This window comes from Sceloporus occidentalis, unplaced genomic scaffold (assembly GCF_023333645.1).
Source record: "Sceloporus occidentalis isolate IW3139 unplaced genomic scaffold, rSceOcc1.0.p SCAF_1, whole genome shotgun sequence".
NCBI lineage: Eukaryota > Metazoa > Chordata > Lepidosauria > Squamata > Phrynosomatidae > Sceloporus > Sceloporus occidentalis.
The window spans coordinates 139,992,118-140,006,397 of record NW_028316981.1 but is presented as its reverse complement, the minus strand read 5'-3'; the positions used below and the strand labels follow the sequence as shown (position 1 = coordinate 140,006,397).

At 40.7% G+C, this 14,280-nt stretch overlaps 1 protein-coding gene across 3 annotated transcripts in view; it reads right to left on the bottom strand.

Annotated features, from left to right (window-relative positions):
• RPTOR (regulatory associated protein of MTOR complex 1) overlaps positions 1-14,280 on the bottom strand; it is a 539,367-nt gene that overhangs the window by 484,230 nt on the left and 40,857 nt on the right. For all 3 annotated transcript variants that reach the window (XM_089539327.1, XM_089539336.1, XM_089539347.1), the window contains exon 2: positions 11,236-11,338. In XM_089539327.1, coding sequence (XP_089395453.1) covers positions 11,236-11,338 — 103 coding nt within the window. The remainder of the gene's footprint in view (positions 1-11,235; positions 11,339-14,280) is intronic.

Below are 14,280 nucleotides of genomic sequence, written 5' to 3'. Positions count from 1 at the left end.
TGGAGTACCTATTTAGCACTAATAATCCAGTATTCCAGTATAGCAAGGTTTATCTTCTCTGTTAAAGTGACACCTTATTAGTTAAGTTCATCCCAACCCAAAAAAACAAAAAAGGGGCAAGGAAAGGAAGAAGACAAACAAACAGATATACATATATTCATAAACATAATAGTTATTTTTCATCCAAAACAGTCCTCTTTCTTTTTTTTCCTTACCCTTCTGGCTTCTTCCTGGTACTTCTTATATTTCTTTTCCAAAAATAGAAAAACAGACAAATTACTGTGTTTTCTCTTTACCTTCCCTGTCCCTCCCTCTCCTTTCTCTGCTTTTTTTTTTTTTTCCCCTCCCCCTTTTCCCTCTTCTTCTCTTTCCTAGCGAAAGCAAAGAGTGCCTAAGAGCAGTTACTGGACTACCATTCCCAGAATTCTTTGCTTCAAGCCGTCTAGGGGTCGTCACTTCCACCAATTCACAGCGTGGAGCTATCACCGCACATGAGGAAGTGCTTATAAATTTCAAAGAGACAGACTACAACCCCCAAGGTGCTTTGCGAGTAATGGGCTGTACCAATTTTTTATTTTTCCAGGGGTAGCTCAGACTCTATCACTTTAAATCTTGTTTTCTATCTTCTTTTAGTCCTCGGATCCTGTCCTCATCCATCCGTCGCCCCCTCCTCCCGTCCTCGTCGCCCCCTCCTCCCGTCCTCGTCGCCCCCTCCTCCCGTCCTCGTCGCCCCCTCCTTCCGTCCTCGTCGCCCCCTCCTCTCGTCCTCTTAGATCCGTCCACAGAGCCTTCCTCCGGACTTTCCACTCCCCCTCTCACCAGGTGGAACTTGTTCAAAATGTTTTCCTGAAGACAAAGATCCTATCTCGCTTTGTGCAGCCTTCAAGGTCAGTTTGAGACTCTTCGTTATTATTGTTTTATATATATATTTTTCCTTCTGTCTCTCCCATCCTCCTTGAAAATCTCAATTTCCAAGTGGTTTAGACTCTTGATGGCTTTATTCTCAAAGTCTATTCATATAAATTTAACCCACGAGAAATCGCTACTGGCAGCGTCCTTTAGTCCAAAGGTTCCAAGTGGGACAAGTGGCTTATAACTTTCCAACTTATTCTTTCAACAATCAAATTACTCCAAAATTGTCGTTTATTTTCTTCTTCTTTCAATCCTGATCTCCTGGTAGAGAAATCACTTTCTTTTAAAGCAAGTTATGTCCAAAGCTAGCCATTTCTTTCATCTTATAGCAGGAAGCGAGGATATATTCCAAAAGTCTTGATTTTATTTGAGTACTCACCGGAGAATATCGAGGCAGAAATAACAAGATAATCAGGGTTCTTCAAATTATTCCTTAAGTCTTCTTAGAATATTAAAAGTTGGTGGCTGCTCCTGTCCGCAGAGCGGGGTTTATTGCAGGCGTGGATTGCCCTCCGATCCTCACCCTCCTCCTCTTCTCTTCTGGTTCATAAAACCTCCGATCTAGGGGAGAAGGTGTGTATCTGGATCTCCGTCGGGCCCCCTCTGAACCCCCTATAACTGGGGGGTGTTCCGGACTGCTTTAGGTCTCCCTATAGCAGACCCAACCTGCAATCTCCGAAAGGTCTCCGAGGAGTTCACTCGGAAAACCTTTCAACGGGCGCCATTACCAACCCGGAAGTCTTTAATGCTATTTTAATAGATCAATTGTATTGTTTAATTCTTTATTAAAGGGGGTTAGATATTGTATTGCATATGTATCATGTACTGTACATTGATGCTGTTTTAACATGAAAGCCGCTTTGATTGTCCTGCAGCAGAAAAGCGGAATACAAATAAAAATTTTATTTATTTTATTTATTACTGCCTTTTAACTTGCAATTTAAAACAAAAAGTTAGTTTGGTTGGTTTAACTTTTGTATTAAGAGTTTTTAATGGAATTGTGTTTTTAATGGAGTTGTACACCATCTTGTATCTGGTGTTGTGAGAAAGGCGTAATAAATAAACAAACAAGCATAGACCTAAATCCAATTGTCAGTCCCAACTAAATCGACTAGCCCAATGAAACCTTGGTAAATCAACACTTTGCTGCCCGAATCTGGCATTTTTCCAGCCCAAAAAGCAGCAAAAATGCCACTCCTTTTGGGACGGAAAGAAGCCGACCTTTCCACCACAGTGGCGGTTGTTCTCCACTCCTGTGGTGTGCAGCATCTGAACACCGCGCCGCCAGAGCGCTACAACGCTGCCCACCATCTGGTTGAGCGTGCAGCATGATGACAGCTTGGGGGTGGGATCAGGGTGTGCGTCTTCTAAAAACCACATCCCCACACTGCCCCCAAGCCAGCACTTACTGTCGGTCTGTTTTGGTGGGTTTTTGTGAGTTTTTCGGGCTATGTGGCCATGTTCTAGAAAATTTTCTTCCTGACGTTTCGCCAGCATCTGTGGCTGGCATCTTCAGGGAATGCTGAAGGTCTGTTTTGGCCTTAACTGAAAGAAAGCAGCCAGTAGCATAAGCTTTCTGAGAAAGCAGCCGAGTCTACGAAAAGGGATCCTTCAGCACTGGCTGTGTTGACCAGGTCAGCCCAACTAAAATTGGAGGACCTCATTTTGTCCATTCGGACTTTAAGGAGAGAATGTTCCCAAGTCAGCGTTATTAGGACACCTGCATATCCCCCACTCTATTTGAGGTCCCCATATTTTCATATTTCACATCTGGGCAGGTAGTAAATATCATGTTCTTGAGAAGTCACAATGACTTTGAGGAACACTAATTAAGGTTCCCAGGAGAAAAGAAGTGAAGTCACAAGGTACGTGGATGATCCAAGTAATAATACAATCAAAGCTAAATGGCTGTACTAATCACTCCTTCCTTCCCCCCAAATCATATAATAATATAATAATAATAAAATTTTATTTCTATTTCCTGCCTCTCCCAATGGATTACAAGCATAACATGACAATAACATCTAGATTGCAATAAAATATCATCATTTAAAAATACAATTCAGGACAATAAAAACATCATCTGCATATGCATTTCTTCTTGCACCAAGAGTTAAAGGAGATCACATTGAACTGAAGTAGCATGTCAGTTCTCCCTGCCTACCCCCTGCCTGATCCAATCCCTGTTTTTGTCACCCTAAAGTTAGAGCCACCAGCCAGACCAGAATTCCAGTGTTTATTCCTGGGAAAGGGAATCAATTCTTCGTTGCCTTGCAGGATAGCACATTCCCAGAGGCTAATATTCAAGTATAATTATTGGTTTCAAAAACCTAGTCTCTGCGCACACACACACTACACTACACAGTTGCCCCAGGCTGTGCTCTATATATCTTCTGTGTCACCCTCAGACTCAGTCTGAGCCACTCCTACTTTCCATGGTCCACTCTTTGGACAGATAAATATAACCCTCCTTTAAAAACCCTGAAATTCTGGTATCAAGCTATATATTTCCATTTCGGTCAACTCTTAATGTTGTGTATGTCTGAACTGCTATCGTGTGTGTATGATTGCATACAGCATTTCTCTAAATAAGCCACCTTAATTCACCCAAACCTGGAGTTCCCCTCAGTTATTGCTGGTATACACAAGTGATTCTAAAGCTTACCCAGCCTCTTGCAAAGCTAATTTCCCCAACATTAAAAGTAATGCTAAGATACTTTGTGGGAACCCTCCCAGACCCCCATCTTTGTTTGGGTAACAGCACACAGGATAAAAATAATACAAAACCCAAGAACATGTCAAGGGGGAAAGGCCAACTAGTTAAGTGTGCACGGTAAAGCCGCACGGGAGCGCACGGGGTGGTGCATCCCATTCAGATGATTGAGGCGCGTGCCCATGGCGCACGCATGTGCACCGCCGCACCACCACTCACACGAGCTCCATTCACTTGAATGGGGCTCAAGCATAGGCGGAATTCCCCTTATGAGGAGGGGTCTGGAACGGATCCCCCGCGTAAGGCGAGGTTCCACTGTACTACTTTATAATAGCACATTTCTAAAAACTTTTAACAAATCCTTACATTCCTTTCCTTACTTTGATGCACAACTTCCATTAGGCAGTGTATAAAGAGTCTTCAGTTGAATTACATTGTTTCTGCTCAGTATACAACTCATTTATACTACTGTTAAACAGATTTTTTTTCTTAAAATGCTAGCGGGCATTCATCTTTCTTAATGACATTTTCTACACTCTTTTTGTGACATTTAATGCCTGGCCATAAAGCAAAACCAAAATAAAAGACAGGTGTCATTTCTCTAAAAGGGGAGAAGCAATATTATGTGAACAGTAGAAAGAAAACAGCACACCTAACAACTATAGCTTTCTGGAAGATGAATTCAATAGTGTTTTGCAGCTCATTCAGGGCAAATTACTGAAGATATGTACACCTATCCTTCACTCTCCTTCAAGACATAAGGGTTCATTCCAGTTTTAATCTCTGAGAGAGGAGGAACAGATTTAAGAGCGAGCAAAAAGAACAGAACGCAAAAACATCATTTGCAAAGCAATCAAATTTTGTGTGTGTGTGTGTGTGTGTGTGAGGGAAGAGACATGCCATGGGTGAAGGAATTGACACACCCTAAGCCAGCCAGCATGGTGTAATGGTTTGAGCATTGGACCATGACAGGGAAAGTTATACAGTCCTTCCTCGCCTTACGCGGGGGATCCGTTCCGGATCCTTCCGCGTAAGGCGAATTCCGCCTATGCTCGAGCCCCATTGGAAACAATGGGGCTCGTGTGCAGCGTCACGGGCACACGCTGGGCACAACGGGCGCACACGCCCATTCAATTGAGTGGGACACGCTGCCCCTTCCGCCCCGCGCGCGCCCCACGGCTTGAGCGCGTATGCTCAAGGCTGCGTATGGTGCGCCCGCATATGGCACGGGCGCACTGTAAATGCACCAGCTACAAGAATTAGCCCTTTTTAACTTCACTGAGACCATATTGTGATGTTTAGACCTGGCAAGTGCAAGATCTCTCCCAATCTTCCCTGACATGTGCTCTCACCTACTGCCAGAACAGAAATAGTGAGCAGCTTTCCAATGCCACAGTCAGGAAGCTACAGACAGTGGAACTCTACCTGTTGAGATGATGAGCCAAAAGCAGAAAGGGAGGTCTCCAACACTGAAGAGCCCCTCCTCTACTCTCCCACCCTAGCAGTTAGAACTGGTTCTTTAGGGGTGTTAAAATGCTACCATATTTGTTAACAAATGCTACATACCAAAAGGGAGAAATCATGTGGTGCTCTCATATATAAATGTTACATACATTTTGTACAAGGTGGGGAGAAATACCCAACTGAAATCTAGCCTTATTGGAGAAATGCAAAACACTACCTTCCTTCCACCTCCAACCTGTTTCATGTGCCAGGGATCCTAGAACACAACACTGTATGGGGTGAGGCAGTACTGCATCTCCTCACTCACCAGTTTGTTGTACTGCACATACAGGAGAGGAGATATAAAGCACTGCATTTTGTAACACTTACATTTTCCAGGGAGAGAAAGGAGAGACTATAGCAAATCTCTCTCTCTCTCTCTCTCTCTCTCTCTCTCTCTCTCTCTAGCTCCCTCCTGCCTTTGCCAGCAAGCAGCAGGCTAGGTCAAAACATCTTCTAGCCCTTCTAAACAATAGAGAAAAAACCTGCAGAGAAACAAACATCATCCAGCTGGACTTCTGCAATTTAAACAGCACACTGAACAAGCAAGTGGGAGATGGGTAAGAGCCCAATACAAAATTATGATGAAAGCTGAGTGTTTTCCCCTGTTTAATGGGAACCCCAATGTATTAAGTGAAGGGGAAAGAAAGGGCATATCATAGCTATAACTTACGTTCAGTGCACTGATTTCCACAAACTTAAAATTAAGACTGAAACACCCTGAATACAGATAAAACATTTGTTCGTGGAATTTGGACTCTAAGGCTTTTAACAGCAAGGAGAAATCCACAGTGGAACAAACATACAACTGAATAAGCATGAATAAACCTGTAAGCTTTTGTTAAAAGCTCTGCACTAAGTGCCAACTTTCAGTTTTTAAAACCTTCTGTTTTCTCAGCAACTGCATTAAACCTGGTATCGCAGTGCCTTTATGGGATAGGAAAATCAAGCAAAATTTATAAACTACCAAGAGAAACAATTAAGACAGTAAGAATGCTTCTGTCCTTATGTTCATTTAAAATATATTATTTCCATTTATTACAATATTCTACAAGATTAGAGCAATCTTTTCAAAGCAGTAGCCATGTTAGTCTCTTGCAACATAAAAAAGTGGAAGGGGGGGAAGAAATGTGGCATCACCTTTAAGACTAACTGGTTTGTATATTTACATCAGCTTTCGTGGATACAGATCCACTTCTGTGGCTGCAGTGCACTGCTAGATGTTGTTACAATATTTTCTCTCCTTATGGTCACAAAGCCACACAGGAGCGCTCTAAACAATTTTATGAATGACATCAATAAACACTGGGAAATGCCTGGTAAAAGGCTGGAAATGTATTAACACTGAACAGTGATTAAACAAATAATAATAGGGCTTAGAAAGTTGTGCTCCTTTCCTCTTCCAAAAGTTCAATTGATAAATATTATTATTGCTTCCCCCCCCCCCCCCCAATAATTTGTGACACTAGAACTAGAAAGAAGTAGTGGTAAGGAACTGCTTTTTGTTTTTTTACATTTCTGTACATTTATGAGATTAACTTCAAATCATTGTATCTGAGTGCAGCACACCTTGGTGCAACATTTCTTGTTGTTAACTGTCGTCAAGCTGACTTTGACTTACAGCCACTCTATGAATGAGAAATCTCCAAGTCACTTCATCATCAACAGCCCCACTCAGGTGTTGCAGACACAGGGCCGTGGCTTCCTCCATTGAATCTATCCATCTGAAATACGGTCTTCCTCCTTACCTACTGCCTTCTACCTTACCAAATGTTATCTTTTCTTGGTATGTCCAACATAAAACATCCTCAGTTTAGTAATCTTGGTTTCTTGGGAGAGTTCAAGCTTGATTTGCTCTAGGACACATTTATTCATCGTTTTGGCAGTCCACAATATCCACAGAACTCTTCTCCAACACCAAATTTCAAATGAGTTGATATTCTTCCTATCAGCTTTCTTCACTGTCTAGCTTTTACAACCATACATAGAAATATGGAAAATACATTGAAAAACTGGGAAACAGAATGGCAAGGCAATGCTAATTTCAGTATTCAATGATATATCTTTACACTTCAGGATCTGATCTAGGTCCTTCATAGCTGTCCTTCCAACTCCTAGTCTTCTTCAGATTTCTTGACAGCAGTCTCCATTCTGATTGGCTGAACCAAGGTATGAAAAATCTTTAACAATTTCAATGTCTTCCTTGTCTACTTCAAAGTTATGTAAATAGTTTATGGTCATTATTTCTGTTTTCTTGATGTTCAACTGTCAACATGCTTTTGCACTTTCATTCAGATTTTTCTTCAGTTATCATTCTAAGTCTTTGCTATTTTTTGCTAGTAGTATGATGTCATCTGCATATCTTAAGTTGTTGATATCTCTTCCTCCTTTTCTTGCCTCCTTCTCCAAGTCTAATCCTATTTCGTATTATATTTGCAGCATACAAGTTAAACAGATAGGGTGATAAAATGCAGCCCTGCATGACCCCCTTCTCAATGGAAAACCGTTGCATTTCTCCGTATTCTGTCTTCATGGTAGCCTTTTGACCTGAGTACTAGTTACATATCAGGAGAACTGAATGTGGTCATCCATTTCTTTAAGAGAGATCCATAGTTTCGCGTGAGCAATGCAAACAATGGCTTTGCTATAATATGTAAAAGACATGCTGATTTTCTTCTGAAATTCTTTTGTCTATTCCAATATCTAAAGAATGTTTGCAATATGATCCCTAGCACTACAGTTTTAACTGTCTTCCACTGAGGATCCTATTTCCTTTTGGCTGCAAATGGTGTCTTTTTGCATTTCTCCCTGGGAACATCCTTGACTTCAGTCAAGAGTTCTTCTGTCTCCTGGTCAATTGAGTTTAATACTGCAAATCATTTTTTTTAAACATTATCTTGAAATTTCCTAAAAATGTTCTTCAGGTTTATTTTGGCACGGTGGTTAGTTTAGTGTTCTTTAGTTTTACTATAATTATTGATATTAGCAGGTCATAGTCTGTGCCAAAATCTGCTCCAGGTCTTGGTTTTGCAGAGAGAATGGAGTTTCTCCATCTTCTGCTTCTGATTATGTAATTATGGGGCTGTACAGACAGCCCAGTAAGGGGCGGCTTTATGTTGCCCCTGGAAGTGCTGGATTGGGGCCACAGTAACTGCACCTGCAGCCCTGTGGCCCTAATCAGGCATTTTTCCAGACCAAAGAGAAGCAGCAAAATGCCGCTTCCCTTTGGCCCAGAAAAGGGGGTGCCCTTGTGGCTTCATGCTGTCCGGCACCCCAACCCTACAGAGGAGAAAGGGGCAGCCCATTTCTCCTCTGGATCGTTGGCGCGGCCATGCAGTGCTTCTTTGCGGCATCATAAGGGCTGCAACGCCGCTTCCTCTGCACGATGTGAGGATGCTGCTCATCACATATGTCATCATGGTGGCCCCCGTGTGGACGGAAAGCTGCCATGATGATGGCAGCGGCATATTCTAGGTTTCCAGACTGTGCGGTTGCTGCGCAGTCCAGAACCCTAGAATTGGTGCTACCACGCTGCTTCGTGCCTGTCTGTACCAGGCCTATGTAATCTATTTGCTGAGTGAGCTTTTAGTATCTGTTGGGGTTTGCCTCCAGGATACCAAGATCTGTGGATGCTCAAGTCCCATTAAATACAATGGCATAGTAAAATGGTGTCCCTTATATAAATGGCAAAATCAAGGTTTGCTTTTTGGAATACACACACACATACACACACAGATAGATATTTAAGCTGTGAATGGTTGAATCTTTTGCGTATTGGCCATGTATACAGTTCTCTCTATGGCTGCTTGAGGAATGTTTCTGATGAAGAAACTGTTGGCCTTGCAAAATTCAGTCTGTCACTCTCCAGCTTCATTTCTTGATTCTAGGCCAATTTTTCCTACAAACTTTGCTTCTGTTCTGTTTCCTACTTTTGCATTCAAATCACCTATGATTAACAAGTCCTGTTTTGATTGTGATCAATTTCCTCCTGGACTCCAGCACAGAATCTTTCAATTTCTTCTTCGTCTGCCTCCATAGTTGGGAGCAGAAACTTGGATTATCATTAAATTTATGAGTTTTCCCAAAGTCTTATTGATCTTAGTCAGTCAAAGACTGCATTATATCTTTTGACTGCTTTTGCTACCTCTCTCCTCACTTTTAATGCCACCCCATTTTTTCTTAGATTTTGATTTCCTGAGTAGAACACTATATAATTATCAGACTCAGTATGTCCCATTCCTGTCCATTTTAGCTAGCTCACTCCAATTATTGCAATGTTTATATGCTCCAATTCTTGTTTACAATGTCTAGCATACCCTGATTCATGCTTCTCACATTCTTTGTCCCTATAATATGTGTTGTGCAGCTTCAGACTTTGCTTTCACTTCTGAGCATGTCAATAGCTGAATGTCTTTTCAGCTTGATTCCATTTGTTTCATTGGTCACACAGCTACTCACACCTGTCCTCTAATCTACTCCAGTAGCTTACTGAGTGCCATCTAACCTGGGAGTCTCATCTCCTGGCACTATCTCCTGTTTCATTTTGGACTATCTCGTCATAGTGTTTTTATGGTAAAATGCATTCAAAAAAAGTTTACTGTGCCCCCTTCTGTATAGAGTAACAAGTTTTGTGTATGGTGCCACTGCTGTTGTCTCTGAGAAATCTTCTGCCAGTGTCACCACCATCCCACATATACTCCACAACTGCTGCTGCCCAATGTTTGGCCAGTTTAGCCTGGCTCCTCAGCAAAAGTCTGTTTAACATGGGAGATCCTACTCAGCATAGCCTCTGGCTTCAAGAAGCACATGATCCCAACACAACTAAAAGGTAAATGCAATATTTACTGGGGCCTAAATATCTCTTTTGTGAGGCTACCAGTATTTTAAACAAAAGTAAAGTAAAGACTTCTAGTAGGATTATTTGTTGAACAGTAAATCATTGCCAAACAAAATCACCCGAAGTCTATATTGCTTCAGAGCAGAAAAGAATCACCAACAAAAATTACAGGGAATGTATTTGTCATACAGTAAAAAAGAAGAAGAAAAATCCCAAGATCTGTCCTCTTTTTCAGCAGACTGTTTCAACTCAAAATAGTTAGGTTTATACAGATTAAATCATGGCAAACGCCACCCTGTATTTACACCAGCTAAAGCCAAGAAAATGCATAATGTGTGCACTATGATGCACAAGGAATAATATACAATTTTCAGCAGAAATAAAATAAAATAATATTTCCAAGCTCATGCTCCCTCCAGGCTGCTGAACTACGGCTGCCATCACTCTAGTCTTGGATGAGAATAGAGGATGACAGGAGTTATAGTCAATATATATATAGAGGGCAGCAGGTTGGGGAAGTGTGAAGTAAGAATTTTCAGAGTGTCCCACAAAATGCATTGGGTTGACATGAGTATAAGACCACCCTTCCTGTAACCCACAAGATCAATTAAGAGGGTGTTGATTAATGTGGCTGGGTCCAAGGCAGAAGGCTCATGCTCCTCTCTGATCATATGGTTGGGTTGATTAGAAAGTTGCTCTGTGGAGTTTACACTATGTTAGTCCTATGTAACATGAAGGCAACAGATTCCATCTAATCTTGGAAGCTAATCTTAGGAGCCCACCAACAAATATCAGGTGCTGTAGGCTGTATTTCAGAAGAAAGAACTGGCAAAACCACCTCTGAGTATTCCTTGTCTAAGAAAACCCTATGAAATTTATAGGGTCACCATAAGTCAACAGGCAACTTGAAGGCACATTCTCTCTCTCTCCCTCTCACACACACACACACACAAGAAAGGAACAAAAAGAGAAGCGTTCTTTCCATCCACTTTACAAGGAAGAAAATTTCACAATTGTAGAATTCGCCTGACTCTGAGGGCCTAATCTCTTTCAGAAACACACTACGCTCATATATACAAGGACTACATTTCAGAGGCTTAAAATTAAGGCTGCATCAAAAAGTGGGAGGTGTGACATTTTAATACTTCAAACTGCTTTAATCTGCATTTTAATACAAAATTTCTACTTAGAATACTGTTATCTATATCCAAAGTCTCAAAACTGTTCAGGTGAAATGCCTAAATAAATACTAATATTCAAAGTGGCTCACCTATCCAGCATTCAAGACGGGCACATGGTGTTGTCTTCACCACATCGGGAGGGTCCACACCAACATTTAGGCACAATACTAAGGCAACACTAACAGTCTTCATCTAGAAAAGAAAAAAAAGGCTTATGGTCAGCAATTTCTATTACAATTGTATATAACAACTAAGCTGAAGACTTGTGTCTGTGTCTATAAATATCAGCTATTATTTGCTCAATTGCAATTTTGTTCTAGGCTGATAATGAAGGCAATCTCACTGATAGAATATTTGAAGTTATTAGCAGACCACATATCCCATAGAGGCTACTAACATGAAATATTTTGGCTGCCAATTCCTCTCCTAAGCAAGAACTCTCATAACTGCTTTCTTTTTGATGCAACTGTTGTTTTTCATTTATGTCCCACCTTACGTTCATAACTGAGACACAAAGCAGTTTACAAAAATTAAGACACACACACACATATATATATAGTTAAAACATATAAAAATATAGTTAAAATGTCATTAAGCAAATTAGCTATAGAATTAAAATCAACTTAAACATATCAATTAAAATGGTAAATAATACACATTACTAAAAGCTCACTGCTTATACTCAATCAGTTCCCAACACCCTATGTTAATTTAAATTAAAAAAAATTAACCTGCCAACATAAGGAGAACATGAATGGAGACAGTCTAGTCTTACACTCAAACCACTACACCACATTAGCGCCCAAGCCTACTTTGTCAACTGCACAAAAAGATTTATTTCTGTCAGTACAAGATATATGCAACTGCGTTTTAGAATAATACCTAGATCAGTGATGGTGAACCTTTTCAGATTTGCGTGCCAGAGGCACTGTTTCTGCTCCCCCCCCCCCCAGGATGGGGCTGCGTGCCAGAGGCGGGGCTTCCACCCTCCGGGACACCATAGGTTCACCATCACGGACCTAGATCATATGTAGAACTCTGAATTGTGCTGGAAACAGAATTGTAGCCAATGGAGCTGTAACAAGGGAGTTGTGTGCTTTTAACTTGCTTTCAACTTGTTACCTTTCGACTTGCTTGGAGCACCTATATCTTAAATTTCCATTTGATCGCCTTTATCTAGTACATTCCTGACAGCAAACACTGGTTGAGAACTGAAATAACTTCCTCAGATTTAGATGGAAAGGTGACATCAGTGCTAGAGGCTAGAATTCCAGAAAACCTCTCCCAGTGGTTTCCTGCATATGTTAACCAGCAAAGGGGCAGAACAGAACCTTAAAGGACTCCATAGTCCAAATGCCAAAGAACTGAGGAGTTGAAAATTAACCCCTCTGTTCTTCCAGGTAAGAATAGAGCCACTGTGAAACAATGCTTCCCATTACACAGAGGCAGCCCAGAAGGATACCATGGTCAATGGTATCAAAAGCCATCTAGCAGAACCAACAGAGACATGATTCCCCTGTACGGTTCCCCTACACAGGTCACCAATATGACTAATGTTGTTTCCATACCACAACAAGGCCTGTTATTAGATCCACTGAAATGAATATAGATCTGTATCATCTTGAACCCCCTCAAGCTGGGAGAGTACCACACACTATAGTAATTTGACCAAAAACTGAAAATTGGAAACTGGCTGTTACTTATTCAATATGGACTCGGGGAGTTCGCACCAGAGGCCCTTGGGCTGTACACATTGGAAAGTATGCATTATCACTGGAGAAGCAGGGGGCAACATTACTTTTGGGGGGCTTGTATCCACTAAATAGCATCAAATTGAGAAGTTGATTCAAGCAATTTTATCAGCGAAATATTGTCATTTTAAAATTTTTTATTTATTCTTTTATTTCATTTTTGCATTAGGTTTTCTAAAAGCCTGATTTTCTTCTCGTAGGCCATTTCTAGCTTTGAATTTAACCAAGTCTCTAACATGGCCTGTATTTGCACCACAAATAATAACAAAATATTTCTACTGTAATTATTGCTGTGAGTATATAAAGCCAAGAACCAAACTCATTTTATGTACTAAATCTATAGCAGTATATTTATTATACTCTAGAGAGATATCTGTTTTCTTTGGTCTTTTTTATTGTGTTTTATTGGGCTACTCTTGGTTTTTTGTTGGAACTGTAGATTTTCATTCTGTCTGGACTGGTTGTCTTATTATTGTTGGTGTTTTGTTATTAATGTTACCAATGTATTATATAAGATGCCTTGACAACCTTTGCTCTTAAAAGCAACATAAAGTATGTTTAATAAATGAATAAAATTAGACATATTTACTGAAAGTGGGGCTAACCTTTTGTATCAACTGAATGCATTCTCATAATGTCTCTAGCTGTAGGTGAACAACATTTGAAAAGTCTGAAACATCAAAAGTTCAGGAAAGTGTGGCATAAAATTGTTCTAAATAAATAATAATAAAATGGCTATGTTTGCACTATAGCCTACTTCTACATGTTGTAGGAAACTAACAGGTACTGTATTGGGAAATGTCAAATTAAGTTTCTTCTAATAACTCAGTAGAGGTGCTTCTGTGTGTGTGTGTGTGTGTGTGTGTGTGTGTGTGTGTGCACGCACGCGCTTAGCTTTCAAGATCAGACTGGATCTGGTGCTTTATTAATCTTACAAATAAACAAACAAACAATTTAACTTGTAATAGAGAACAAGGTAAGTTGCTGAACAATTCTTATTTCTACACATACAGAGAAACTTTGTTGTGATGACTGTGTGCCTTCAACTTGTTTCTGACTTATGGCGACCCTAAGAAGAACTTATCACAAAACCTGTAACTTGGCAAGATTTGTATAGAGAGGGTTTCCCTTTGCCTCCCTCTGGGGCTACTAAAGGGGGGGAAAACCTTTGAATTCATGTGTTAATCTTCACATCTGTCTCACCATTAAGGAAAATCTACTTTAGCCCACCTTCCTTCCAAAGACCCATTGCAGCGCTGTATGTTTTACATTCTTAAAGCACTTGTTTCTAAAGCTCTTGCTGCTTCTCCACAGAAAACTGATTGCTAATGGATCTCTGCCAAGCATCCTGGTTTAGGCAGAGTCCTTGTATTAAAAAGTAAT